This window comes from Anastrepha obliqua, chromosome 1 (genome assembly GCF_027943255.1).
Source record: "Anastrepha obliqua isolate idAnaObli1 chromosome 1, idAnaObli1_1.0, whole genome shotgun sequence".
NCBI classification, from domain to species: domain Eukaryota; kingdom Metazoa; phylum Arthropoda; class Insecta; order Diptera; family Tephritidae; genus Anastrepha; species Anastrepha obliqua.
In genome coordinates, this window is record NC_072892.1 from 28,805,449 (window position 1) to 28,832,663 (window position 27,215).

A 27,215-nucleotide genomic window follows, 5' to 3' on the forward strand; every position below is an offset into this window, starting at 1 on the left:
GATTCATACCATGTAAATTACACAGATACAAAACACAACAAACACATATCTTCATGTATAGGGGTATTAAATAGGGGCGAGAGACGAATTAATATAATTTGTATGTATGTATGCATGTATGTCAGCGTCTTTTATTTCAATTAGGATTGCATATTACAGTGCTTTTTTAATTTCTTACTTCACTTAGCGTTGTTTGCAGTTTGCGATTCATCGACGGCTCTCATTATAGCTGGCTTTTGATAAATCAGCTTCTGTGAGATGATTTACCCATCAAAATTCCTCCTCCTCATCTATGTATTCCTCACTAATGTTGGGAGCCTGAGCGTGCACCTTATGGCCGATGTATTTTAAGAGGTTCTCCAAACCATTGTGCTTCAAGCAGTACAGGTGAAACAGCTATAACAAATTAATCATCTGGAAATATTGTTGCTTTAATAAAGGGACGTGAACTACATAATAAAGTATAGACTCTTAACTCACTAAACATTTGCACCACCCAGGTCACTCACAACAGTGACAACATTGTTTTCGACAATGTCAATGTCTCTTTTATATGCAGCGGGCATTGCTGTGTCACGCGACAGCCGAAGTCATTTGTTTTGTTACATTTCAGATCGCTCTTATTGAAAAACCCTGTGCGCACACATACACATATTTGAGTAAAAATGCATTTTACTGGGGTTTACCATTTTGTTAGTCTCTTCTTTTGTTTGGTGTTTCTATGCTTTCTGTTGGCGTTCGTTTATTTTATTTTATTTCGATTTTCAGTCTTTGTTATTGCAGTCCATTTATTATGTTCCTATGGCTTGCTGTTCGTTGCTCTGGCTGCTTATGTGCTGCTTTGGATCGTAATCCACATACAGTGGTTTTGTGGTTGGGTCAGTGTGGTGTACAAGTTACTCTGGAACGGAAGTATTGTGCTCGGAGTGCTCACTTTGTTTGGAGACGCATTTCTATTTACAAAGCAGTGTTGTTGTATATAATTTTTGCTACTACTGCTATTTACAAAGGTGGAAGGAATATTAATTATTTATATATTCACTATTACGAATGAGAAATGAAACAGCGCTTGTATAATTTGGACGTAGTTTCAGTATAGAGAACTACAACACATACATACGCGTATCTACTACAGCATACAAAAGTATACATATGCATGTGAATTAGTTGTTTGTAGTTGTTGTGTGCAGTTGCGATTGAGTTTCGCCCTGTTTTTTTTTTTTTGTGTTTTTGTGATTTAAGACGCAGTGTTGTTATAAAATGTCGCGGGAAGAGGAAGAGGAGGAAGTTCGTTGTCTGCTTCTGCGGCACAAGGAACGCATAATGCTCGATTTGTGTGAGACTGACCTGTTGATGATCCTTGTTAAGAACTCTGTGCTATCGCAGTCTGAAGAGGATTTGCTTTTGAAGCCGAATTGCTTCGCATCTGATCCGTCCAGTGCTCCACCTACAGTGGCCGTCACGAAGAGAAAATTAAGCGCTGCTATTAGTAGTGGAAGCGGTAGTAGCAACAACACTGTTACTAGTTATGGTGAAGGTGGTGTTGGTGAGGAAGGCTGCTCGTCTAGTGCTAGTGTTATTGGAGAAAATGCCCAAAGTGATAATCGTTCCATAACCTCACCCCTGGTGAACGATAGTGGGACAGATGGTACCGAGTGTAAAATAAACCAAACAGAAAATAGTTGTGATGACGATTTGAATTCAAACTCAATTAATGACATCGATATGTTCCAAGAACAATCCACCAATTTGATAGAAATCATTGCCAAAGGGGGATTCTCCAAATTCAAACAATTTTGTTATGCCATCGATAATGAATGTCCAAAGCTGATTGAGGACTTGTTCAACGACAAGGAAAAATGTGGTAAGTCGTAAATTTATGGATCAAATCAAGCAAATTTCTACAATTGTATTTAGTTCCCTCGACAGTCGGTTCTACGCTACCGGAACGACCCGGATTTATATCCGGTCAACGACTGTCACATACACATCTCTGGGAAATGCTTAGGCGGTTACAACCGAAACTTTGCAAGTGCATTTATTTACATATATACATATTTACATAATTCCAAGTGCATAATTATTTTTTGGAAATAAAACCTGTTAATGGACATAAAAATCCATTTACTAGCTCCGAAATTAATAACTACTGGAGTAACAGGTCTATCACTGATTCCGAACGAGCTTCAATCATCCATAACTGGATGCGAAACTCTCTTTTTATGTGACAGCGCATCCCGGAACTCGTTTGAGTACGTGGCAGCACTGCAACTCCCTGGGCAGATAAACAGCTGATAGACGCAATTCAAAAATTATCATCATCATACTAGCAAACACGGCCCGCTTCGCTGAGCAAAGACACGGCGGATCCACGTTTTGGCATATATTTCGAGACCCTAGTCATCAATAGGTATGAAAATTACCCCGTATTAAAGCACTTATCAACAGCTTTCATTTGATACCCATATTGTACATACACAACCAAAGGTTACCCGGGTCCACGTTTTGACTTATATCTCGAGACCCCAGTCACGTAGCGGCATGAAATATACTCTGTACTAAGGCATTCACCAACAGCTTCAATTTGATATCCATATTGTACAAACACATTCTAGGGTCCACGTTTTGGTCTCTATCTCGAGACCCTAGTCACGGAGCGGATGGAAATACTCTGAACTAAAGCATTCACCAACAGCTTCCATTTGATACCCATATTGTACATACACATCCGAAGGTTACCCGGGTCCACGTTTTGACCTATATCTCGAACCCTATCCACCAATAGGTATCCAAACTATACGGAAACCATCTTCAATACCTTCTTAACAATTAAACACATTTTTTGTTTGGTTTAATTCGGTGCAAAGACACGGCCGGTTAGCGAACACACACAAAAAGTTGACTTTATTTTATATATGTATGTATGTATAAGATTTACATTTCTGCATGCTGCTGTAGCAGTTCATCGCCATCATCTAACTCATCTAACGATAGGCCCAGGAAACGTGCTGTTTCGACAGGTTGAATCCAGAGGGAGAGAGGTGTTAGGTGAGGGGGTTTCAGAGCGCGTTTGAATAGGTGGTTAATACTGAGCGCTGTACCTTCACAGCCGGACATATATTGAGTATGTCCGGGTCGATTTTGGATAAGCAAGTGTTTAACTTGCTACAATATCCAGAACGTAATTGAGATCAATCCAATAGGGGGGTGGTTGGATCCCGGTAACCGTAGTCGGGAGTTAGGAAGGTGGTGAGAGTGTCTCGATGAATGTCTTCTAACGTCAGTCTATACCCTAACCGGTCCAGTAGTTGCAGTTATGTTTGGTCCTGGACCTTTAAGGCTTTAGCAAATGTCTACAGGGGTGACTGCTACGGTAGCACTTAAACAGAAATTGCTTGCTGAGAATTTTGCCGTACTACTTGACCAGGAGCATGGGAGCCTCGTTGTGAAGTTAAGGAGACCTCAAGAGGCATCCCGTGGTTGTCTTGATAGCTGCATTTAGACCGGTCTGAAGCTTTGTCCACTGCGAATCACTAGTATCAGGCTACCAGGCATAATACCGGCCGGCCAATTTCTTTAAATGTCGCCAGCAACGTTGCGAATGCAGCTCGGTTCAGTTTCGTGGAACCGTAGAGGAAATATTTGTGTTGTTGAATGGTTGCGCGAATGCATTGCGCGAGGTAGATGTCGTGGGGTCTAAAGGCGCTGTGTGTGTGGCCACAAACCGTGTGCACTTCTCTCTATGTGTCTTAAGGAAAGAGCAGCTCTTAAGGTAACATCACCCGTTGCACTGCTTGCATCTAACCGATATGGAATTTGGGTGGAGCCGTCTTTGGCAAATGCAGTAGAAATAGGCTGCGGGTCCAGGGATAGGTTTAATGCCAGCCTTAAGGACAAGCAGTGATGGTAAATGTAGGGAAAATTCTCTACATGTAGGGATTTTTGTCGAAAAATGTGGGTGTAGGGAAAAGAAGGACAGATTTTTTTAATTTCTGTAAATGTAGGGAATTTTCAAGAAGGACAGAAAAAATTTTAAAATAGCGGGGTAAAATTAAGAAAGTTCATTTAAAATAAAAATCCGCAGTAGGATTTCATGCCAGACTTCTTTTCCTTATGGCAGCATACTTTTAAAAGCGTTAATACGGCAACATTGCCTTTTTTTTCTTCGTTAACGCTAACGCAATTTTTTCTTCGCGCGAATATTGTTAGTTTTCTGGTGCTTTTCACTTTTGAAGTAAGTTTGCAATTATTTTAGTTTTAGCTTTTTTTATACGTAAAATGCATATATTTTACAGAAATGAGCTCCTTCTCTTCGACTGACTCTTCGGAGGAACACCAGGAAAAACAATCTAAGTATCGGAAACAATAGTTCAATAATAAGTGGATTGACGACGACAATTTTAGTGGCTAGTTTGAAGCTGTGGCTAACGATCCATTCAAATGCAAATGCACTGCGTGCGACAAAGTTTTAAGCTGTGGCATGTCTGATTTACAGAAGCACGCCGAAACAAAAATGCACCAAAAAATATGAAGGCAATTAAAAAGACATCTATAATAAACAGCGTTTTTTAGAAAAAGCCAGTAAACCAAATGGTTCCAGAAATTTAGAAATAAGACTTAGCATGTTCTTCGCTGAGCATAATGTTGCGCTGCAAGTGGTGGACCATTTAATCCCACTCTTAAAAGAAATCGTGCCCGATTCTGAAATAATAAAAAACTCTGAGCTCGGAAGAAAGAAGTGCACCAGCATAATAAAAAATGAATTGGCAAAAGAGGAAAAAGACAATTTAGTTAAAAACTAAAAGTAAACAAATTTTTCGTAATATCGAAGAGAGCACAGACATCGGACTCAATAAGCATATGTGGCTCATGGTGAGATTTTTCGACGAAGAAAGTGAGCGGCTTGTGGTTAAGCTGCTGGATCTAATTCCAATAAGAACTGATTGCACTGCAGAAGCTCTGTACGGAATTTTTAAAAAATCTTAAGCAAACAATTTTGACGTTGCAAGTGCCTCATTATAGTGTAAAAACAGGAGAAAAAAATGTAGTGAATTTCGTAGGGAAAATTTGTTGTAAGCGTAGGGAAAAGTAGGGAATTTTTTTGGGCTGTGTAGAGATTTTTCAAAAAACCATTTACCATCACTGAGGACAAGTATTGGGAGAAGACTTGCTGCATGCAGCTGCTTCAGTGACGATAAACGGAGTGTGAGGTTTAACGTCGGGGAGAACCCGAGTCCAACCCAGGAAAACAAGAAAAAACAGTTTCTATGCTCCTGTCGTAAAAATCTCCGGTCATGAATTCGGGAAAAATTCTCTTATCAATTCCGACGTTTTTTTTAGTTAGGGATGCCAGCGCTATGTATGTGAACTAAATTCGAATCCGCGCTACCAAATCTTTTCATGAAATTCAACTATTTTTTAATAGAGTTTAAAGTTAATTTTTTAATATAATAATAAAATGGATCCAATGCGGCAAGAGCTTTATTAGTAGAGGACGAGCAAAAATCTCTAAAATCTCTGAAAATTGAGCGTACGGGGCACCTGCAATCCTTTCAGTTTGGATGATAAAGCGTAAGTTGTTGTAATAAAATAAAGATATCCAATTAATCTTTTATTTCGCAGTTATGCATCTAAAAAACTTTTGCTCAAAAACATACTGGATGTGGTATAAGATGTTTTAGGGCCAAATCATAAGCCAAGCGTAATAACACTAGGCCTCATAGTAGGTACTCTGCGATTTCTGCCAGGGGATCGATACCAGTAAGGTATCGGGAAGGACCAAGTTGTCGAATGATGCAACTAACAGTGTCCATGATGTTGACAAGATGTTTGACTGGATTGAAGGAGATGTTGCGCCCGAAATAGTTTAAACTGAAAATGAGTAATGAAGAAAAAAGAGCAGCAAAATGGAATTTTTTTAGAACACGATTTCCGGATACTACTATGCGTCTTGATGATACTTTTTTAGAGTAATTCCACTCGCTGAATAAAAATTCCCTTTTTATAACCGGAAGGCTACTACAGCATCAACACAATACTTGTAAGTTAAACTTTATTCAATATTTCAATTGATTGTTTTAATTTCAATTTTTTTATCAAAACTGTATTCAATTATTAGTATTTCCAGATATGCGAGCACAAAATGCTTCTTTGGCTGGGCATTGTCGTCCGAATGGATACAAACGCTTCGCAGCTGGTGGTAGTAGAGGAAGAGGAAGGACGCCTCTGCGTTGGAGAGATCAGGTGAAGAAGGACTTGGCTTCCCTTGGTGTGTCCAGCTAGCGCTGGTTAGCATGAGAAAGAAACGATTGCTGCGCTTTGTCAAACTCGGCCAAAATTGCTTAAGCGGTTGTCCCGGTAATCAAGAAGAAGAAGAAGGCTCTCATGTATGGATCGTGTGTAATGCGAAGCAGCACTTTGAGAGAAGCTGCGAAGAATGAAAACGAACTATCTGGATTCTTTGTTGTATTAAAAAGTAATTAAAAAAGAAAACAATAATTGATATTTCACATCAAATAGGTGATGCCCGTTATCTACTGCAACCGTCGCTGGTGACACTACAATATTTTGCTCACCGGAGCAAGGATGCCCTGAAAACTTGCGAGATTTCTACCTGAGTGCATCAAGGCTTTTGGCGATTTCTTCCACTTTTTGCTCCACTCCGTTAGAAAACTCCAATCTTTCTAAATTTCTTCAGTGACGATATCTGCTTTTGCAGAAGAGCTCGTGTAATATCTACTACCTGCATTAGGCTGCCGCTGGGTACATCTACTGTTACAGCTATCAGGGAACAATCATATCTTTCGTGAGGAGTTTCAGGTGGAGAATCTGCAATATTTTCACTAGCAATTTTGCACCAATAGTTTTCGTTCCTTGCATGTCCGGATGTGGGATGTCTCCAATTCGCAAATCTTTATGACTACTTCCTCCATATCATTGAACGGGTGTATGTGATTGCTTACCCCTCCAGTTCTTCTGGTTAGGTTAGGTTAGAGTAAATGGCTGCTCAAGCGAGGGCCCACTTAGACAAAGAATGAATTTTATCACTTGTGATGCCATACAGAGCGAAAACAGAGAGGGTAAAACAGAGCAACTGGAGGACGATGACCAGTTGCTTTCCACTCACCTTTGATTTCACTTCCGTTTTACGTAGCTTTTATGATTCAATCAAACCTGAAAAATAAATATAACCCATTTTATTTATTTCTGCTACAAAAATCCCCTATTGTATTGCTTCTCCCGATACACAAAATGTTCGTATAATAATTTCACGAAAACCCGCCAAAAGAGCGTTTCACTCGGAATCAGTGATGCCAACCCCTTGAATTTCCAAATTGCGAGAGAATTTCGTGATCATGTCGTCATCATGATTGATAATAGCATTCTCGTGGGGGGTCGCGAGACTACTGAAAGGGGGTCGCAAAGATCTGATACTTTTCAATCATTATAAATACAATTTTAAAATTAGTATACACACTAAGTGCAAATATAAATATAAATAAAAATCATACAAAATACTATTGTAGTTTTATTATAACTATTTTTTGAAAAAAGTGGCAATGCAAAACTGTTATGTAGGGCCTATAAATGAAAATATGGAAGTAGCATTTAAAATAATAAATACAACGCGCTACTCGATTTTCAACTGAACGTTAGACATTGATGTCTGGCCGCCGGCGTCAGTGTTTGCAAGATACACTGAGGTGCAAAAATGGAACATAAATAACATAAGTTACGTTTAGTACCATATCTACGCAAATAAGCTTGTTTATTTGAATCCAATTGTACATGTATTATATAATTATTGTGTAAGCTTTCAAATTAGCCCATAACGGTTAAATTCTAACAACAACAACTACTCATTGGAAGAACTGAAAATAAAAACACAAAAGTTCCAATTAAATAAAAACACAAAAGTTCCAATTATGCATCGCTTATTTATTTATAAAAAAACAAATTATTTTAATATTTCGTTCAAAGCCCCTTCGATTTTTTTAATGCCTTTATACGGTTTGGCATACTTTCTGTATATTTAGCCGCAGTTTGTGGCGAAATGGAGTACCACACATCCTGGACTCGCTCCCAGACCTCATTCATCCCTTTTGGCGGGTTTTTATAGTGTACGAGCTTTTATTTTACGAGAATCCACAAATTCTCAATGGGGTTCATGTGAGGGCTTTGTGCTGGCCACTGCATAACCGAAAATTGTTGGGACTTCAGCCAGTTTATTTTTTCTATTGAATAAATATATATATAGTTTTATGTCATTCTATTTATTGTGTTTTATTACGACCGATATCCCGTCAACATTTCCAATTATATATATGTGAAATGAATGGGTACGTATTCTTTAATCCTTATTTTATTTACATTGTAAAATAGTGCGATATTACATCTACATCTACGGTTAATATATATTTCATTATATGGAGGAGGGGGTCGTTTAAAATTTCCTAAGCTTGAAGGGGGTCGCTATATAAAAAGTTTAAGAAACCCCGTTATATACCACCAAAAATCGGTGCCGCAACATTGCATGTGCGCGTCTTTGCGTCTTTGTGGATAAATCATTCGAGCGGAGCGTTGCAATTATTTTAGTGAGTGCTTTGGAAATCGAACGATTTTAAAGTTAGATATTAAATTTTGTGTGCTATGTGCATAAATTTGATTACAAATCAGATAAGTGTTTAATTTTTTTTAAGAGAATTTTTTTCATAAAAGTTCTTTTGAAAAAACTATTGTAAAATCCGGCTAATGTAACTTAGTGGGGCATATGAAATACCCATTAAATAATAACAAGTCAAATATTTTTTCAATTACTTCTAAGGTCACGCCCAAGAAAGGGAAAATTTAAAAATAGGTTGCAGAAATTATGAAGAAGGCCCTTAAAGGGTAAAATATGAGAGTACATGCAGAAAGAGAGAGCCATCTGGAAGAAAACCCATGCAATCCTGAGGAGAAACAATCTTAGAAGAACCACTCGCCAGCACAGTAGTGCAGCTACGAAAAAGTTAATTACATCTTAAGAGATCGCGCCACCGTCTAGACTAAAACGACCTACCAGTTCCAGAGGCTAAGATGCTTTGTACAGAGAATTTATTAGTACCTCAGTTCCGATGGTACCAAATCATCCCTTCTTTCGTCTGTTTTTGGTGCTCTCTCGGAACTGAGGTACTAATAAAATCTCTGTACAAAGCGTCTTTGGAGAGAGCATCAAAAACCGAATGAAAGAAGGGACCCATTTTATAAAAGAAACAAAAAAAGTCCCGTGGTGGTAAAACGCAATGCACAAAGCAAACCAGGGAATGTTTTGCAATCCCTTGCGGTGATCATCCCAAGTCCTTGAAGATTCATCTAAAAGCAATCAGACAAGAGAAATTAATTTTATGAATAGATAATCTTGTACAATATGGCGGCCTCAGGAAATATTTTTCAGATTTTCGAGAAAAAATCGACAATTAATTGTTGAAAAAAAATCGAAATTTTTGAAAAAAAATATCCTTCAGTATACATTTTATTGAAATCTACCAAGCGGTTTTTAAGTTACAGTGATGACCAGTTCAAAAAATATAGTTTTGAGAAAAACGCATTTAAAGTTTTGCTTTCGATTTGTGTAGAGATAAACGCGGGTTTTTCAATAAGGGCGGGTAGATGTTGAAATGGAATAAAATGGCGTTTACTGTGTGGTACGTAGCGCCATCCTGCTGGAACCCCATGTCGTCTACGTCCATATGGTTCAATATGGGCTATAAGAAATTGGAAGGGCCACCACGTCTACCGAAAAATGGGCGCAATGCGCGCAACGGTTGCATTAATGAACACTCCGAAAAATATTTTGATAATAAAGTTTTATCATTTGAACAGACTGTTCAATCGTGTAACTTGCCATGATGATTTGGCATAAACAACTGAATAATAAACAAAAGATTTGACAGATGTCACCAAAACAAAATGGCTGCCACAGGGCGCCAAAATCGACCCGCGCCAATTGAAAAACCCTTTAGTTCTTCAGCCGCCATAGCAGCTTCCAAAATAACGATTTGCTGTAGCCTAGCATCCAGCTACTTGCTCTTGAACCCTTTGTTAATTGTTGAATAACTCGAAAAATATTTGTGGGATTCATTTCAAATTTTCACACAATATTTTTTAGATATTATACTTCAAGAAAACGCAAAAAAATGACTACCCCTAACCCCTTAAAAACCTGTCCACCTAATAAGGAATGCTGTGTATATCTTCTGCAAAAAGACCTTTCAGACCGCTTGCAGTACACCTTAGACTGGGCACACATTAAATGCCTTCCTAAGCGACAATCTATAACTATTTTTGCATGCGGGTCTTGTACATCCCCTTAAAAAGTGTAAACTCAAGAGCTTTGTATTTCTTTGTATGTATTTCATTTAAATTAAAAATTTTCACTGAGTCCAATATTCTGGGATGTCCCTTGGGTCACAAATTTTTTTAATAATCGAGCTAAAAGAGCTACCAATGTATCCAGAAAAGGTCACAGTTTGGTGCGGTTTATGGGCTGGAGGTATCATTGGACCGTACTTCTTCAAAGATGCTGCGAATCGTAACGTAGCTGTGAATGGTGAGCGCTACCGGGAAATGATATCCAACTTTTTTTTGCCCAAAATGCAATAGCTTGACTTGCATGACATGTGGTTTCAGCAAGACGGTGCCACATGCCACACAGCACGCGGCACAATGGACTTGTTGAGAGGCGAGTTCGGTGAACATTTTGTTTCACGTTCGGGACCTGTCAATTGGCCACCCAGATCGTGCCATATAACGCTTTTAGATTATTTTTTTGTGGGGCTATGTTAAAGCTCATGTCTATTCAGACAAGTCTGCTTCAATTAATGCATTGGAAGACAATATTATATGTGAGATACCGGCCGAAACATTGGAAAGAGTATGCCAAAATTGGACTAAACGGATGGGCCATTTGAAGCTCAGTCGCGGTCAACATTTGCGTGGAATAATCTTCAAACATTAAATTATATGGACTGTACTATCGATTTAAATAAAAATTTCATACATTTTTCTGAATTTTACGTGTGTTTTTTTGAAAAACTTTCCTATAGCTCTTAAAAAATCACCCTTCACTTATACATAAACATATTTAAATTTACTTAAAAGTCTGTTTAAATATACAGTTGTGTACATAAAAATTCGAACAGGCATACAAAGGGATTAACACCCATATCTAAACCAGGGATCATAACTGTTATAAGGTTTTGCACACTCTAAAAGACTGATAGAGGCCTTTGACCCACTTACTTTTTACCTAATTTCGGTTATTATTTATATTGGATATCGACCGCAGAGAGTAAACGTGCACGAAGCTGCATAAGAGTGGTTTCATACAGTACGAATAGCGCGCGTTGCTCTGCATTATAGGAAACAGGGGTATGCGTCGCTACTAAAATAGCCATAACTCAGAAACTATTAAAGTCTCCTTACCTTAGTCTCGAAAATTCATGCGCGGAAATTTTCGTGCAAAGAGCAACGAACCGAACAGGTTTGTGGGTACCCGTTGCTCATACGCCCGGGCTATTCGAAAATGTGTGAACAAAATCAAGAGCTCTAGTTTATATTGAGCACTTCTAAGAGAGTAAAAGTGCGGGTTTTGGAGTGGTGGCATCATTGACCAATTTTCTTTCAAAATGCTGTGGGAAACTCCAGCGCTACAGAGTGGTAGTAAAGTTTGTTGCTTGGATGACTTTTGGTTTCAGCAGGATGGCGCGACATGCCACACAGCCCCTGCTGCAATCGCTCTATGGCGCATCAAGTTCGGTGTTATTAGCCGTCTTGGTGATGTCAATTGGCGATGTGATGCGAGTAATCCATTAACTATTCAGGATCTTAAGCTGAATATCGAGCATGCCATTCGTGAGATAGAGCCAGAAACCGTCACCAAGGTCTTAGAAAACTGGGTTAAAAGGATAAGCTACTGGGAAATAGGCCGAGGCAGCCACATTAATGAAATTGTGTTCTATGAAAAATGAAAATGGTTTGTCTTTCGAATCAAATACCGCAAACATTCTTTTTTGTTATATTTTTCCTGAATTTTCTAATATAAACCGCTATATGGACCAATTTAAGGGGACAGATACCTGTAAAATTTCGAAAAAAAAATTTTTTTTTCATAAAATGTTAATATAATCCTTTAAGAATAGGTCAAAAAATTTTAGAACGTAAATTTAAGTATTTCTTATATTATAAATCGTCAACCGTGACGACTCTATTCGGCCGCTGGGAGAGGTATAGTTACGTTGCCGACTTTAGACGCCTTTTTCTCAAAACTATATTTTTCGAATTGGCGTACACGATAACTCGAAAAGTTATTAACCGATCTCCCTGAAATTTTGCACACATCTTTTTTATGATATTACTTTCTATTTGAATTTACAATTCGAAAATTTTTCGAAACAAAAATTTTTCCGAAGCAAAAATAGTAGGAAAATTCGCCCTAAAATTAATTTTTTTTTTAACATTTTATTCCTCGAATTTTTTTTTTTTTTCATTTTTGTTTAATTCATATAGAAATTATGACATTAAGAAGCAAACAAATTTTTGGTGTTTTGTATTCAGGTCACTGACGAGGATGGTATATACAATGCCCACCGATTGAGAAGCCCCGCTGCGACCTTCCTGGAAGAATTGAGCGTACATCCGACATTTAAAATGATTAAAATAAAATAAAAAAAGTTGTATATTATTTTAATGTATAAATAAACTGTATGCTAATTTTGGAAAAATATATAAATAAAAAATATATATATTATATAAAAAATATTGACTTCTTCATTTTAAATAGTTTTAATGAAAATCAGGGAAAATATGGCCGTTTACAGGTATCTGTCCCCTTACATTTTTTATTTAATATAGTTTTTAAAAATTAGTAAAAGAAAATTAAAAAATCATTTTCTTATACATTTCATCCGCCATTTCCGCTAGTTTTTTGAAAGGCGGTCGAACTCATTCAGCACTAGAATTGCCATTGAATTCGAAATTTGATGTTTATGAAATGAAAGGTGATCGTCAGCACGCAATTGGTTGCTTACTATCGCGAACTCACCCTTAAGTCAATAAGTCAATACTAAATATAGTAATATTTACTTATCATAATCGTAAAGAACGGGTTCATACAGGCAAACTTTTCTTGCGGCAACTCGTAAGGTGGTGGCGGAAGAGCGATGAATGAAGTGCAAGGGTACCGAGTCGCGCGTACTCGGGCAACATGCTTTGAGTTCTTGTTCTTCTCCATGTTGTTGCAGACCAAAAATAAAAACAACCGAACTGCCGTGTGTCAACATGACGTGCAACACCAAAAGAAAATTCGCAAAGCTGCGCCGACAAAAATTTCTTTGTATGAACGCGGTCAAGCATGGCAAAAGCAAATGGCATAGTATGTAAATTTACACGCAGAATATGTCATTGAACTCAATTGAATATATATTTATTAGTCTACATATTTTTATAAACTTTTTATTAATCGAGTTTTATTAACTGGTGCTTTAAATTATTTTCAGACGCAGCAATCAATAATACTTCCCCAATCGAGGATAAAGTTCAAAAAGAATTAGAGCCGATCGATTGCACAGATAAGTAAGTATTTTACCGCCCAAGAGTTACATATGTTTTATTTGGTTTATTTTACTGTCTTTCTAAAAGAGACGGATTTGTCGTATTATCAGTTAGCAACTTGGGTAAATCATCACCAACATTGCCATTTAGCGTTACAATCCAGGATGGGTCTTAGCCTTTTCTGGAGTATTCCTCCAGGTCTCTCTGTCTTTTGCTAGATATTTCCAGTTGGTTACTTCGAGCGTTCGTAGGTCTTCTTCTATGCAGTGCAGTAGTCGATTGCGTGGGTGACATTTACTTCTTGTTTTCATGGATTTGTGCTGCATTATTAGTTTTTGAGCACGCGTGCCTTCCATTCTCAGAACATGTCCAATAGGGTTTCTCATTTCCCGTCACATAATGATTCCCGGGAAACGAGAATATTTCGAAAATATTCCCGGGATTCCCGGGAAAATCGAGTTTTTATATTTACTAATTAAAATAAATTTATTAATTTAAAAACAATTAAAAAATTCATTTTCACATATTTTATTCATATTCACAAAACAAAAAAATTCATATTTATTCAAATTCATAAAACAAAAAAAAAAAGTTATTTATTAGAAGAGTTTTTAAAATGAGTTCTGAGACAAACTAGCGCATTAACTGAATTGTCGTTGAGTCTTGTCCTAATTTTGGTGACAAAAAGGCCAGCAGTCGAAAATACTCTTTCACTTTCCACTGAAGTTGGTTTAATGCAAAGAAGAGCATCTAAGAGCATTTTCAAATTTTTGGTTAACTTTCCACTAGCTTCAAATAAATTAAATTCTTTTAATATAGTCTTATATTCTGTATCTCCAGTACTTTGTTTTTTGGCGCTCATACTATTTATAGCACTTTCAAGCTTTCGTTTCAAAACATTCGCGGGCATTTCTGCTTCTATATTGTTTTCCGTTTCGGAAATCAATACGCGTTCTTCATTTTCAAGTACAGTGGTGTCTTCAAGGATATTAACTGGAAATAGGCGGTGTAACAATTCTTTAGATAATTTAACCATTTCAGACTTCGACGACATTTCAAAAAACATATCATCTTGATTGGAGTACAATAAACTTGAATTATTTAGGTACTTTACCAATGAAATTAAAATTTTGGATCTTCGAGTTGTCATACGGAATTTAAAATTTTGTAATAATTCTCGAGATATTGAATTATCTAACGCATTTAACGTTTCTATTAGGAACGATAGTATTCCCTCACTCTTTATTAAATCCATATCACGTCGACATAATGCATCGGACGCTAATTTTACTGGACGTAAACAAGTAATTAATGTGCTTACAATTTGGAACAGCTGATCTTCCTTTTCAAGTAGATGTGTAGCATTAACTTCGCATAGACTTTTTTTAATCGGAATTCTTATTTGCTCAAATCTTTCCAACATATCTAATAAGCTATTCCACCTTGTCGTACAGTCTAATGATAGGTTTAATTCTTTACCATATTCTAATTTGACATTTTGCTGAAGAATTGTGTTACGTACTGGCGATTTTCTGAAAAATGATGCTATCTTGCGGATTTGTTTTATTGCATCCTGGATATGAGGTTTTAGATCTTTGAATTTAAGGTCACTTATATTTGTATCATGTTCATATGACATCCCTTCAAATGTTGTATTTTCGTCTTTGTCAAGACAATCATAATTATCAATGTCGCTATCATCATCTGAATCTAATAATTGGTCTACTTGGTGCTGCTGATTTTTTTGCAATAATAATTCTGTCTTAGTAGAACCAAAAAGGGTATCCAGAACAGCCGAATGAATCCCATGTGTGTAGCATTGTAAATGGAAGGCAGGAGCTAACTTTCCAAATTTCACCATAACGGCTGCTCCATCAGTTATGATTGCAATAATATCTGTAGATAAATTCAAGTTAAATTCCTTTAACCGCTCATTAACTAAATCTAATGTTTTTTCAGCTCCACAACTTCCTTCAATTCTTATTAATCCCAAATTTTCAAATATCCCACCATTGGACATAACATTGATATTCATGTATCTACGATTACGGCTGCTTGTCCACTCATCTACAGTTAAGCAAAATTTTTGATTTGCATTTAGAATAGTTGAAAATCTATATTTAAGTTTTGATTTAACTTCGGCATAATAGTTGAATATAAGATTCATTATGTGTGAAGGATTTTTAGGAAGAAAATATCCTTTCGCACAAATAGATTCACGAATGAACGTACTTTTCGAAATAACATTGATGGAAATTCCATCTATAGCTGCTAGTTTTGCAAGAAGTTCTTCCAATGATTGTTTCTTTACATATTTTAAAATGGAATTTTGATTTCCTGAAACTGATTTATCAGATTTGCCCGGCGATGAAGTACTTGGAGCGTCGAATTTATTGTTCTTGGTAACCAAATCTATTCCATGTTGGATTTGCATATGACGATTTATTCCACTTGTGGAACCTCCCTTTCTCATAATCACTTGATTACATTTATTGCATTTTGCTTTGTCCTTATTAGTAGAATCAATGGTAAAATAAAATCTCCAATTTCTTTCTGACGACATTCGTATTTTTTAATAACCCTTTAATTTTAATATTTAAAATATCAGTGGAATAATAACTAATTGTTATTAAAATTCAATTAAACTTACTTTAATTCACAAAGAAATCTTTTAACCACTTTTAATATATAACTTTTTAAAATATAAAAAGTAAAGACACCCAAACGCTATGACTTTTCAAATATTTGTGTTGCACAGCTGTATAATCACGAAAACAAGAAAGTCAATGCTTGGTTATAATGGTTGCCCAGAGAGTAGGGCCCACTTGGACGAAATAATTTGGTTCGTCCTTTGTGATACAAGTCAATGCTTGCTTAGCTTACTTTGTTTTTGAATATTTTTAAATAAAAAAAGTAATTTGAATTTTTCATTTTAAATGATAATAAATGTTAAATAATCCCGGGAATTTACGTTTTTTTTCGGGAAATCGGGAATAGATATTTTTGCGGATTACCCGGGATATCGGGAACGGGAAATCCCGGGAGAGAAACCCTAATGTCCAATCCACCTTAGCCTTTGTGCTTTGATGAATATGACAATGTCCTGACATTAGGCCAGGTCGATTTGTGGGGAGGCAAAAAAATCGCCCTTTGCTCTGTGAAAATCATATTCTAGGGATCAAAATAAGAAACTTCTTTTCTATAACTCACTTAAATTAATTTTTTCATTTACATATGTTCTGACTAAATAAATTTTTTAAGAGAAAAAAATAGATATTATTATAAATAAATAATAAATATTATTATAAATAAATAAAAATAAAGAAAAAACATAGCCATTTAGCTGATTTTTTCATGTAAAGGCCAAAAAATGGTGATATTTTTAAATTGGGGGACATCAGAATTCGTTTTAGAGGTATGATTCCTTCGGCAAAGTTTCTTATTTTGATCCCTAGAATATGATTTTCACAGAGCAATGAGCGATTTTTAAATCGACTTGCTCTACCTGACATGGAATAACTCTTCGTTGGTTCGTATTATGTAACCACCTTTTTCGTTTAGCCTGGGTTCATAAGATTATTCTTGGGATGCAGTCATGGACCACACTTTGGAGTCATATGTTTGCAAGTCCTAGATAGTATCTTAAATTTAAATACTTAGGTGCATGTGGTCAAAGTAAGTTTTCTTTGTAGCAATTATTCGGTCCTGAATGCACTCTTTAGCGTGATTGTCGTTCACCTTCACTTGTTATATTTTGCTATCGTCTTCTCGCAATGCTTCTAGACAACACCCTAGTCTTAGATTTTTGTTGGTTCATCACGAGTCCAACTCTCCCTGCGTTCGTCTCTATGTTTTCAAATAAGACGTTAAGGTAGCGCTAATTTCGAGCAAGAAGGACGATGTCATCTGCATAGGCAACTATTAAACCCGGCCGAATGAGTACGTTTCCGAAGGTGGTGACGTTTTTAATATGTTAAAAATTATTGAGGGTAAGCTGTCACCCTTCCTCACACCGGTGCTAATGGTGAATATTTCGCCGCAATCCTGCTGAACAGGGCTTTTGCTTTTGTGTCCGTCAAGGACGTCATTGCAAGTCTAGCAAGCTTTTTGTTGGCCGCAAGCGCAGTGAATACCTTTGGGGTTTTTTCTCGAATGATACTGTAAAAAGCTTGCTTAAAGGCTATGAATATCATATGCACGTTCTTATCGTATTCACAGCATTTCTTTAGATTCTGTTTGAGGACAAAAACGCGGTCTATTACAGATCTTGCAGGTCTGAAGCCGCATTAACACTCGCCCAAGACCTGATTATTCAGTTCAGTAGGCTAGGTAGGTAGGTATATTGGTTGTCAATTGACATACCTAGGCCTGCTGTAGGACCATTGTGATACTACCCCTCTCCTCACTCTACATTGTCCTCATTGAACCAACTTGTGGCTTTGATATATCTACCAAGGCTTGTTATTTTTAAATTAGCTACTTCTGCCAAGTTATTCAAGGAACTTTTTCCTAAAATATTGAACCTTCTTCTATCCAAAGCCATGCACCCGCATTGAAAAAGTGTTCTTAGAGTCTTCTTCTTCAATGCCATTACAGCTTCTGCAATAGTTGTTATAGGGTGCTCCCAATCTACTGGCATGCCAGCCAATCAGAGGGTGCCCTGTTAGGACCCCTAAAAGATTTCTCATGCCCTTCCTGTTCAGTTTCAACAGTCGGTTTGTGCAGCCCATGTTCCATTCAGGCCACGTCATTCTACTTGTTGCACAGGTCAGGACTGAGTCCATAATCCGTTGACAGCTCTGATAGTGTGTTTGCCTATAAGCATTTTAAAAGTTCCTAAGGGTATAGGTATGTTCACTTTGTCTGGTTGAATTGGTAATATGGTACCCAATCTCGCCAGTTCATCTGTTTTGCAGTTGCCTGCTGTGTCGCTGTGACTCGGCACCCAGAGCAGGTTTATTACAAAGTACTGTGATAGTTCTGTCAAAACGTCGATACATTCTTTTACTGTCTTCGAGTTAATGTTAGGCGATTGTAATGCTTTCAGGGCTATCAATATATATTTATTTCTCTTGTGGTGAAAATACTTTTCTTAGAGCCAACAGGCCTTCCCTGATAGCCAGAATTTCAGCTTGAAATAAACTACAGTGATCCGGTAGCCGGAATGAAATGTTTGCACTCATTTCCTCAGAGTGAAGGCCTCCGCCTACTTGTGCATTTAGCTTGGAACCATCAGTATAGATACTGAATCCACTTCTATTGTTCATTACCGAATTACCCCAATCTTCTCTCGTTCAGTAGGGTAATTCCGCAATAGTTCTCACATGGAAGTTTGCCACCTTTTTTATGAATTGGTGTTATTGCGTCGCATAACCACGATTTTGGAATGTGCAGTTCCATCTTACCTTCAATATCAAGGTTTTCAAAAGCTCTGCACATACATATATTGGCTTCAGCAGGAGCTTTACCATTTTTCATTTTGTACAGAACTTCGCCTAAACTACCTTTATTCTCGCTTCTGATTTGAGCAGTATTTTGAGCGTCTGTTCTCGCAGTAACTGTTCTTACTTATTAAAAAAAAAAAAAAAAAATTGGCACGTAGGTGTTTGCCCGAGCTTCTGCTTGAGCACCTACAATTTTTAGCCGGCAAATGGTTTACAAGGTGAGGTCCAAAATAAACAAGACTGAGCTAAAAGAGAAACCACAGGTGGTTTGGTTTAACTTCGAATTTATTTATTCAAAATAGTCCCCTCTGGCCTCGTTGACCGGAATGTTCTTCAAGATGTCGGTACAAGCTTTTGAATGGCCTCTATGGACGTAAAAAGTTTTTCTTTCGTTGGCCAAACCCAATTTTCCCAATAGATAAAAGTCACAGGAAGCCTTATCAGGCGAATACGGTGAGTGATTGATGGCTAAAATGCGATTTCCAATCAAAAAATCAGTCACAAGAGATGATGCATTATCATGCAATAAGCGCCAGCTTCCTCCTTCGCGGTATTCAATGTGAATTCGACGAATGCGATGCAATAAACGCTTCAAAACTCCAAGATAGAAAATTGCATTTACGGTTTGGCCCGTTGGCACGAACTTCTTGTGGACTATTCCCTTGGAATCGTAAAAACAAATGAGCAACGACTTGATTTTTGACTTCTCCAACGCGATTTTTTAGGTGGTGGCTTTTTCAGGTTGGATGTTGGAAACACCACGTTTCATCACCAGTTACAATGTTGTAAAGGAAGTCTCGTCTTTTCTCGCCTGTTTAATGAGGTCTTTCGAATGTTGAATTCTGAGCAATTTTTGATCCTCAGTGCGGAATGAATTGTGCCCAGACCTTTCGTAAACCCAAATGATTAGTTAAAATACGAAAAATTTATGTTTTGGAGATATTCAACTCCGATTTCATGGTTCATTTTTGAAAAATTTATGAAGAATTTCGATGGAGCTTTCGGTGATTACTGATTTTGGGCGGCCTGTATGTTTCTTGTCATCTCTGAAACGTGTAAACCACTCATGAACTCTGGCACGATATAAACAATCATCGCCATAACATTTTTTCATCAATTCAAATGCTTCGGTAAACGTTTTACCGATTTTATTATATTCGCTTTTTGTTCCAACTCAGTTTTGTACCGATGGCACAAACATACTGACACTTTAGACGCTACAACTTCGCTTGTATTGAACCGAATGTCACCAAGCTTTCAGTGGAAGTCAGCTAGAGATGTAGCTTCCAACGCACTAACTCATTAAAAATATTGCGCCATCAAACACATTTTTGTGACGCTAGTCTGGTTTATTTTGGACTTTACCTGGAATTATGAAGAGAGTTTTCATGTCAGAAATGCACTCGGAGGTTTACCATTGCCTGTCGAGGGGCGACCGCTAGTAAAAAAAACGTTTTCTGTGATTTTGGTGTTTCATGCACGGAGATGCGAACCTATGCACTCCCAAATGGTAGGCACACACCAACTCATTCGGCTACGGCGGCCGCCGTACCTGGGTAAACATTTTTTTTTTTCTAATTCTAAATAAAATATTTGGTAAACTACTAGTGGATCCGGCTGACATTGCCGCACCTTAATTGGCTGCCGAATATAAACATATCTTTAGTAAAAATTTGAAGAAAGAAAAACCTGCTCTGCGGTATTCCTTGATATATCCAAGGCGTTCAACAAAGTATGCCACTATGGGCTACAGAAGAAAATAAATGCGTTGCTACCCAAGCAGTACTCCACCATCCTACATTCGTATTTATCCGACCGTTACTTCAGAGTAAAACAAGAAGATTCATATTCATGTCTCAAACCAATCAAAGCGGGGGTTCCCCAGGGAAGCGTACTTGGCCCTTTATTGTATTTGCTCTTTACATGCGATCTGCCATGCAATTCAAACTGCGTAACAGCCGACGATGCAGCCATTATTTCGATAGGAAACACGGAAAACACATCGACATCACAATTACAATTAGCCATAAATGAAATATATGACTGGACCAATAAATGGCATATTAAATTAAATGAAAGCAAGTCTGTGCATATAAATTTCACCCAAAACAAAATCAAATATGTTCCAATATATTTAAATGGTAGACAGGTTCCATAATCAAATACTGCAAAGTATCTGGGCATGACTCTAGACGCCAAGCTAAGATGGAAAGTCCATGTAAAGAAAAAGAAAGAAGAAATGGAATTAAAATACAGAAATATGTATTGGCTTATGGGAAAGGAATCAGCACTATCCGCCAATAATAAAATGATTGTATACAAAGAAATTCTCAAGCCTGTATGGTCCTACGGCGCACAGTTATGGGGCTGCTCCAGCCAAAGTAACATTCAATCTATACAAAGGCTCCAAAACAAAATTATTAAATGTGCAGTCGGTGCTCCGTGGTATATCCGTAGCTCCGATCTTGAACGCGACTTAAATATTGACTCGGTGGCAGACACAATAAAAAAGATAGCAAAAGCCCATGATGAAAGGTTAAAAAACCACGTCACTACGGAGGCCACTATTCTCGCTAATCCAGCTAATTGGAGAAGAAGACTGAAACGCAGAAAGCCCAAAGACTTAATGTACTAACCACACCTTAGCGTTAATTGTTGTATATATATGCCTTATTTTCTAAATTCTAAACAAATTGCTCGTTAGTTAATAAAATTTTTCTTTGTAACTAGTCGCAATGTAAAATAATAAAAAAAAAGTAAAATTTTAGGTGTGTGGGGTGGTATAAATCTTGTAATATGTTATTTAATTAAATTTCTATCTACATTGGTGTTAACTCTACTTTGCTTGATACCTATTTTTTAATATTTTATGTGCCGCCTTACTTAATCACTTCTATTGTAGCTTACTTTTATTAATTATACAAAAACTCTCTTATGTAAGTGAATTTTCTGACTTTTTGCCCTTTATTGTAATGCTTTCTTATAAACTACACTTTTTGTTTTTCTCTCATCGTTATTGCATTATATTTATATGTTCATACATACATATATACGAGTATAAAGCATATGACTTTCTAACTCTAAATGCTCCACAAAGCTGCCCAGCGAGAATACTGGTTCTCGCAAACTAATTCCACAAACGTGTAATGATTGGCCTTGCGATTTATTGAATGTTATTGCATAGGCAAGGCGAATGGCAAATAAATACCTTTGAAATTGAATGGTAAATCATTTGGAAACAGTGGCATTCTTGGAATAAGAACGTGTACGCTGGAATAAGAACGTGTTTCGCTTCCAAAATAGTTGCTTCAATAACATTTTCCGTACGCTTTTTTTACAGTAAATCCAGTTCCATTGCAAAGCCGTGGTGCATTCATGTTACAAATCATAAAAAATGGTGCGCTAACTTAATTTTAGATTATCTGTCAAGAAATTTAAAAATATTGTTGATGCAAAAAAATTTGCCCTGTATAAATGCGGTGTAGAAGGATTTTCAAAGCAGTTTTGGCAAATGGGAAATGGTAATGTGCATACCGACTCCGAGTGGTCGGAATTTATCAGTAATCTTTCGAAGACAAAAATCTTAACCTAGAAGAAGTAAATAATTTCCGAGCTGTCAGATGGAATTTCATTGATCTCATATGCTAATGACAGTTGTGGTTATCCCACAGAATTTCTCAGTTTTTCTACGCATGCAGGTTCACCCTCCCCTACTAAACTTGCGACTTGGACAAAGGATGCACTCGTTGATGACGTAACACTTCCGACAAACAGTGCCTGTAGTTTTACGAACTACGGCTGCAGTCAAAATAAACCCATGTCTAAAAAGCTCGAACCTATATTTCCCATTTGCCACAACTGTTTTGAAAATCCGTGTAGACCGCAATCATACAGAGAAACTTTTGTTGCATTAATTTGCAACTTGTGGAAAAAGGGGAGACGAGATAAGAAACGCTTTGTGTTCTCGTTCTTCTCAATGTTGTTGTTGGCTGTGGACTAAAAACTACAGCAATTGCAAACAACGGAGTTGCCGTGTGTGAATCCGACGGGCAACTGCAAAAGAGAATCAGCAAAGTTCAAGCAGCATAAGTTCGTATGTATGAATGTGGTTCTCCTACTGATGCACCGTTGAACGCTATAAACATGCGCGTTAAGGTAGAAAATTTCAACGTGTCTCTATAGGTTTTATAATTTATTTTATATTTTATTTTTATATTGCCGACTAGCTTCTCCAGAAATCCACGTGATCCATTCAATTTCATGATTTTTTGCTTTTATTTCCCTTTGCATATGTATGTAATTTTCAATTGGCACATCACTGGCATTTTAATTATAAAAGTTTTAATTTTTTAGCTAGGTGGCATCTTTACTTAGAAAAATGTTGAAATTAAAAATTTTTGAAAAACCTTTTGCTTGATAAAATATTGTAATATTCACACATTCAATAGTGTAGAAGTGGCAACCCAGTTAAACTCTCTCATACTTGAATCTTAGACAAAAAGTGTAAACAAGCCAATTACATAGGGACACAAATTTTACGAAGAGTAATTCTCCCGAATGGTCTCAAAACATTATCATACTTTTTTTAGATTATTTAAGTTTCTGCACCATAAAAATGTTGGCACGATGAGGACTTTATCGATCGTGATTCTTGTTCGCTGAGAGAGTGTGCTGCCGACAATAGCAAAAGCCGACCGAGCCCGAAGTAGTACCTGTGGACAAGAATTAGTCTTCGTCTGATTTCCAGGTTGGCATTGTTGGTGGCATCCTCAGTAAACAAAGCCCGCCACCAGCACTGTGCTCTTACTCTATACTTTGTTCTGATTGGCAGCTCGTATTACGATTTCTAACATCAAAATGAAGAAAACTTCGTTCGGTTTCAAAGAGTTCGGATTAGTGCTTCTATATTTGAATGGAGCTGTAGGTTCTGCTTAGTGTCATTCTAGTCAATCGCATAATATTCCCCATCTTTTAGTTTAATTGGCTGTTTGTGCACTGCGACCTGAAGAGATCTCTTTTTTATATTTTGTGCAGCCGTGTAGCCTACTCAAACAGTTTTAGGATTTATTAACAGGCTTAATTTCTGTCAGGAGATTTGAATCTTTGAGTTTACTGGTACCACGGTGGGTACGAGTATGTACTTATACGGCACGATGTATCTCTATAACTGTACTCTTTGGCTATAAGCAACGTTTATTATTCTAGTTAATGCTGATAACTATTGGACTAATCGGCATCTGGTACCTTTTCGCGCGTCTTGTTAAAGTAGCCATCTTTCTTAAAAGACATCAGTGGAATTCGGTCGTTTTTCTTCGGTCTCGGCTTCGATCAAGCTTGGGCACAAAAGTTCAGTTCGCTTTCGTAAAACAAAGCCGAACTCTAGCCGAACATATCTTACATTTTTTTTTTGTAAACAAATTTTATAAACTTTTAGTTTTTGTAAAATTTTTTGAATACTAGTACCGATCAACATATTCTGTTAAAAAACTGCTTCTCATCCGTTATCGAGGTCAGAGGAACTATTGTGAGGCATTTTAATTGGAGAAAAGCCATATATACAACAGGTGTACGTTCAATTGGAGTTTCCTAAGTACTTTCAAGATACCATTCATAATAGTTTTTTGATTTATTTCTTCTTCTTCTTCATCGTTTATCGAATAGCTCAAAAATACAATTAACATAGTTTTGTAGAGCAGAAAGAGTTCTATCGAATGAATACTTACCCTTTGCCAAACAGCAAACAAATTGTTGTAAAGTAAAAAAAAAAAAACATTCCCCAAACCAATATATCTTATATATAAAAATGGAGACGTTTTTTTGTGTTCGTTAGTCGCCGATTCACGCCTAAACGCATTCACCGATTTCAATCAAACTTTCACAGATTATTGGTATTGGTTCATAGATGGTTTATGTGAAGTTTTAAAGAAATCGGTAAAAGTATGCATGCGTTGTGTAAGTGTGAAAAATGCAATATTTGCGTGTTTCCCTTATACGGACATTACGTATACGGAATGAGAATACACGCAAATGAGTAGAATATACACAGACATGAATAACATTGTTTCGATGTCGAGTGACGTATGGGACTGTATTATTCGTAACGCAATAGTTGTCCTCTCTTTTCTTTCCTTTTTTTAAACCGGAAAAATATTTTGAGCTTCATTTGAACGTTTTATGATTTAGATAAAATAAAAATTCGTTAAATATATATGATTCCATTAATAACCATAAGCCTGTATTTTTCGAAGTTCAAAGTTTTCGGACAAATATTGAAACGATTACTTAAATTAAATGTTAAATACATATATATAAATGCGCAAATGTAATAATCAAGAAATATTTGGTGGCGCTTTAATATTATTGTCTGGTGATTTTCGTCAAACTTTGCCAGTAATTCCCCGTTCAACACCAGCAGATGAATTAAAAGCATGTTTAAAGACATCCCACGTAAAAACTTTGAGTTTGAAAACAAATCTGCGAGTTTATTTGCAAAATTATGCATCGGCTGACGAATTTTCAAGACAACTTCTGAAGATAGGAAATGGACAAATTCCTATTGATGCTGCTACTGGCTTTATCACTTTGACAGATAATTTTTGTAATTTCGCACACACAAAACAAGAATTAGTTTCAAGTGCTTTTCCAAATATTGCGCAAAATTATCAAAATCACAATTGGTTAGCTGAAAGAGCAATACTGGCTGCGAAAAATAAGGATGTTGGTCAATTGAATGCGAATATTTTAAATGATGTGCCTGGTGAGATTGTAACATTTAAATCAATTGATACAGTTATAAATCAAGATAACGCTGTAAATTATCCAACAGAATTTTTAAATTCCTTGGATTTACCTGGATTGCCGGCTCATCGCTTACAATTGAAAGTTGGTGCACCAATTATTTTACTTAGAAATTTAAATCAGCCACGATTGTGTAACGGAACAAGATTAGCAGTCAAAAAGGTCATGAATAATCTTATTGAAGCAACAATTTTAAAAGGAAAATTCAAAAGTGAAGACGTGTTGATTCCGCGTATTCCGCTGATTCCACCCAATTTAGCTTTTGACTTCAAAGGATTGCAATTTCCAATACGTCACAAGGACAGTCGCTGGAATTATGCGGAATTGACGAGTGTTCATTATTCATTTCTAATTTTGATATGCCTACCGAAGCAGGCAGAGGGTCCGCTAGTGCTTTTATAAATACATATTTTGTTATATGGCATGTTTAGTTTTGCGAATCAGCAGATCCCGACATCCAGCACTCATGCAAGCGTTTTGGCGGCATTCCGGGTGGTCTGCGTGGATTAACTTTACCATCAAATGCTTTCTTCGCCAGGCGTCCATTCGGCATTCTTTGGACTTGTCTTTCTTTGAGTTCGGACCCATCTTGTTATTTCCGCTATGTTGCAAATGTTTCTTATTTCTTCGTTTGCCTTTTGGTGTATTCCGCTATTGCGCTCAGTGTTGTCTTTTCAACCACTGCCATGTCTTTTTGCGTTACATTCGTGTCCGCCCTTGTCTCCGCAGCATACGTGACAATGCATGTTTTATAGAGTCTTGCTTTGCTTTCGGTACTCATACCGCATACAGCAGTTCTCAGGCAGCGAGAAAGTCATGTTTCTTTGTTTGCCACTTGCTTTACTTTTATTCTTAGGTCCCGCTTGCTGGTGATTCGGAAATACGTAAATTCAAGAACCTGCTCTATCGGCTAGTTTTTGACTGCCCATTTTTGCATCTTATGGGTCCTTTGGATACAACCAAGCATTTGATTTTTTCAGCAGATATTTGCATGCTGTACACTTCAGCAACTTGCTCAAATTTGAAGCGAAGTCCCTGTAGGTCGCCTTCATTTTCAGCAATAAGAACTGCGTCGTCTGTGTAATTAAGTATTTTGAATTCGCCGGTTGTCATTCGTAATCCAAGTGCAGCCATTTTGACTTGATCTATTATTCCTTTGACACACTATTAAAGAGGTCGCTTATAGTTAAGCGCTTTGAACGCAAAGCGGTTATATCAACTCGATTAGGTTATTTTGTTTTCCAGGTAATTCGCTAAATTACATAACATTCTTTTGCAGGTCGGACACAAAAGAATACAGCTACTTTACGATCCCGATATCTGTTGATTTGCTACTGTGTTACTCACTGCTCTTTCGTATAAATGCATTTTGCCTTAGCGGCA

The 27,215-nt window shown here is 37.0% G+C and overlaps 1 protein-coding gene across 4 annotated transcripts in view; it reads left to right on the plus strand.

Annotated features, from left to right (window-relative positions):
* The first annotated feature begins 809 nt into the window (after positions 1-809).
* LOC129252928 (tight junction protein ZO-2) overlaps positions 810-27,215 on the plus strand; it is a 107,629-nt gene continuing 81,223 nt past the window's right edge. Inside the window, exons 1-2 of one of the 4 annotated variants that reach the window (XM_054891108.1) lie at positions 810-1,864; positions 13,536-13,611. In XM_054891108.1, coding sequence (XP_054747083.1) covers positions 1,261-1,864; positions 13,536-13,611 — 680 coding nt within the window. In that variant the 5' untranslated portion in view covers positions 810-1,260. The remainder of the gene's footprint in view (positions 1,865-13,535; positions 13,612-27,215) is intronic. The other 3 variants (XM_054891107.1, XM_054891114.1, XM_054891113.1) reach the window with 3 other exon arrangements.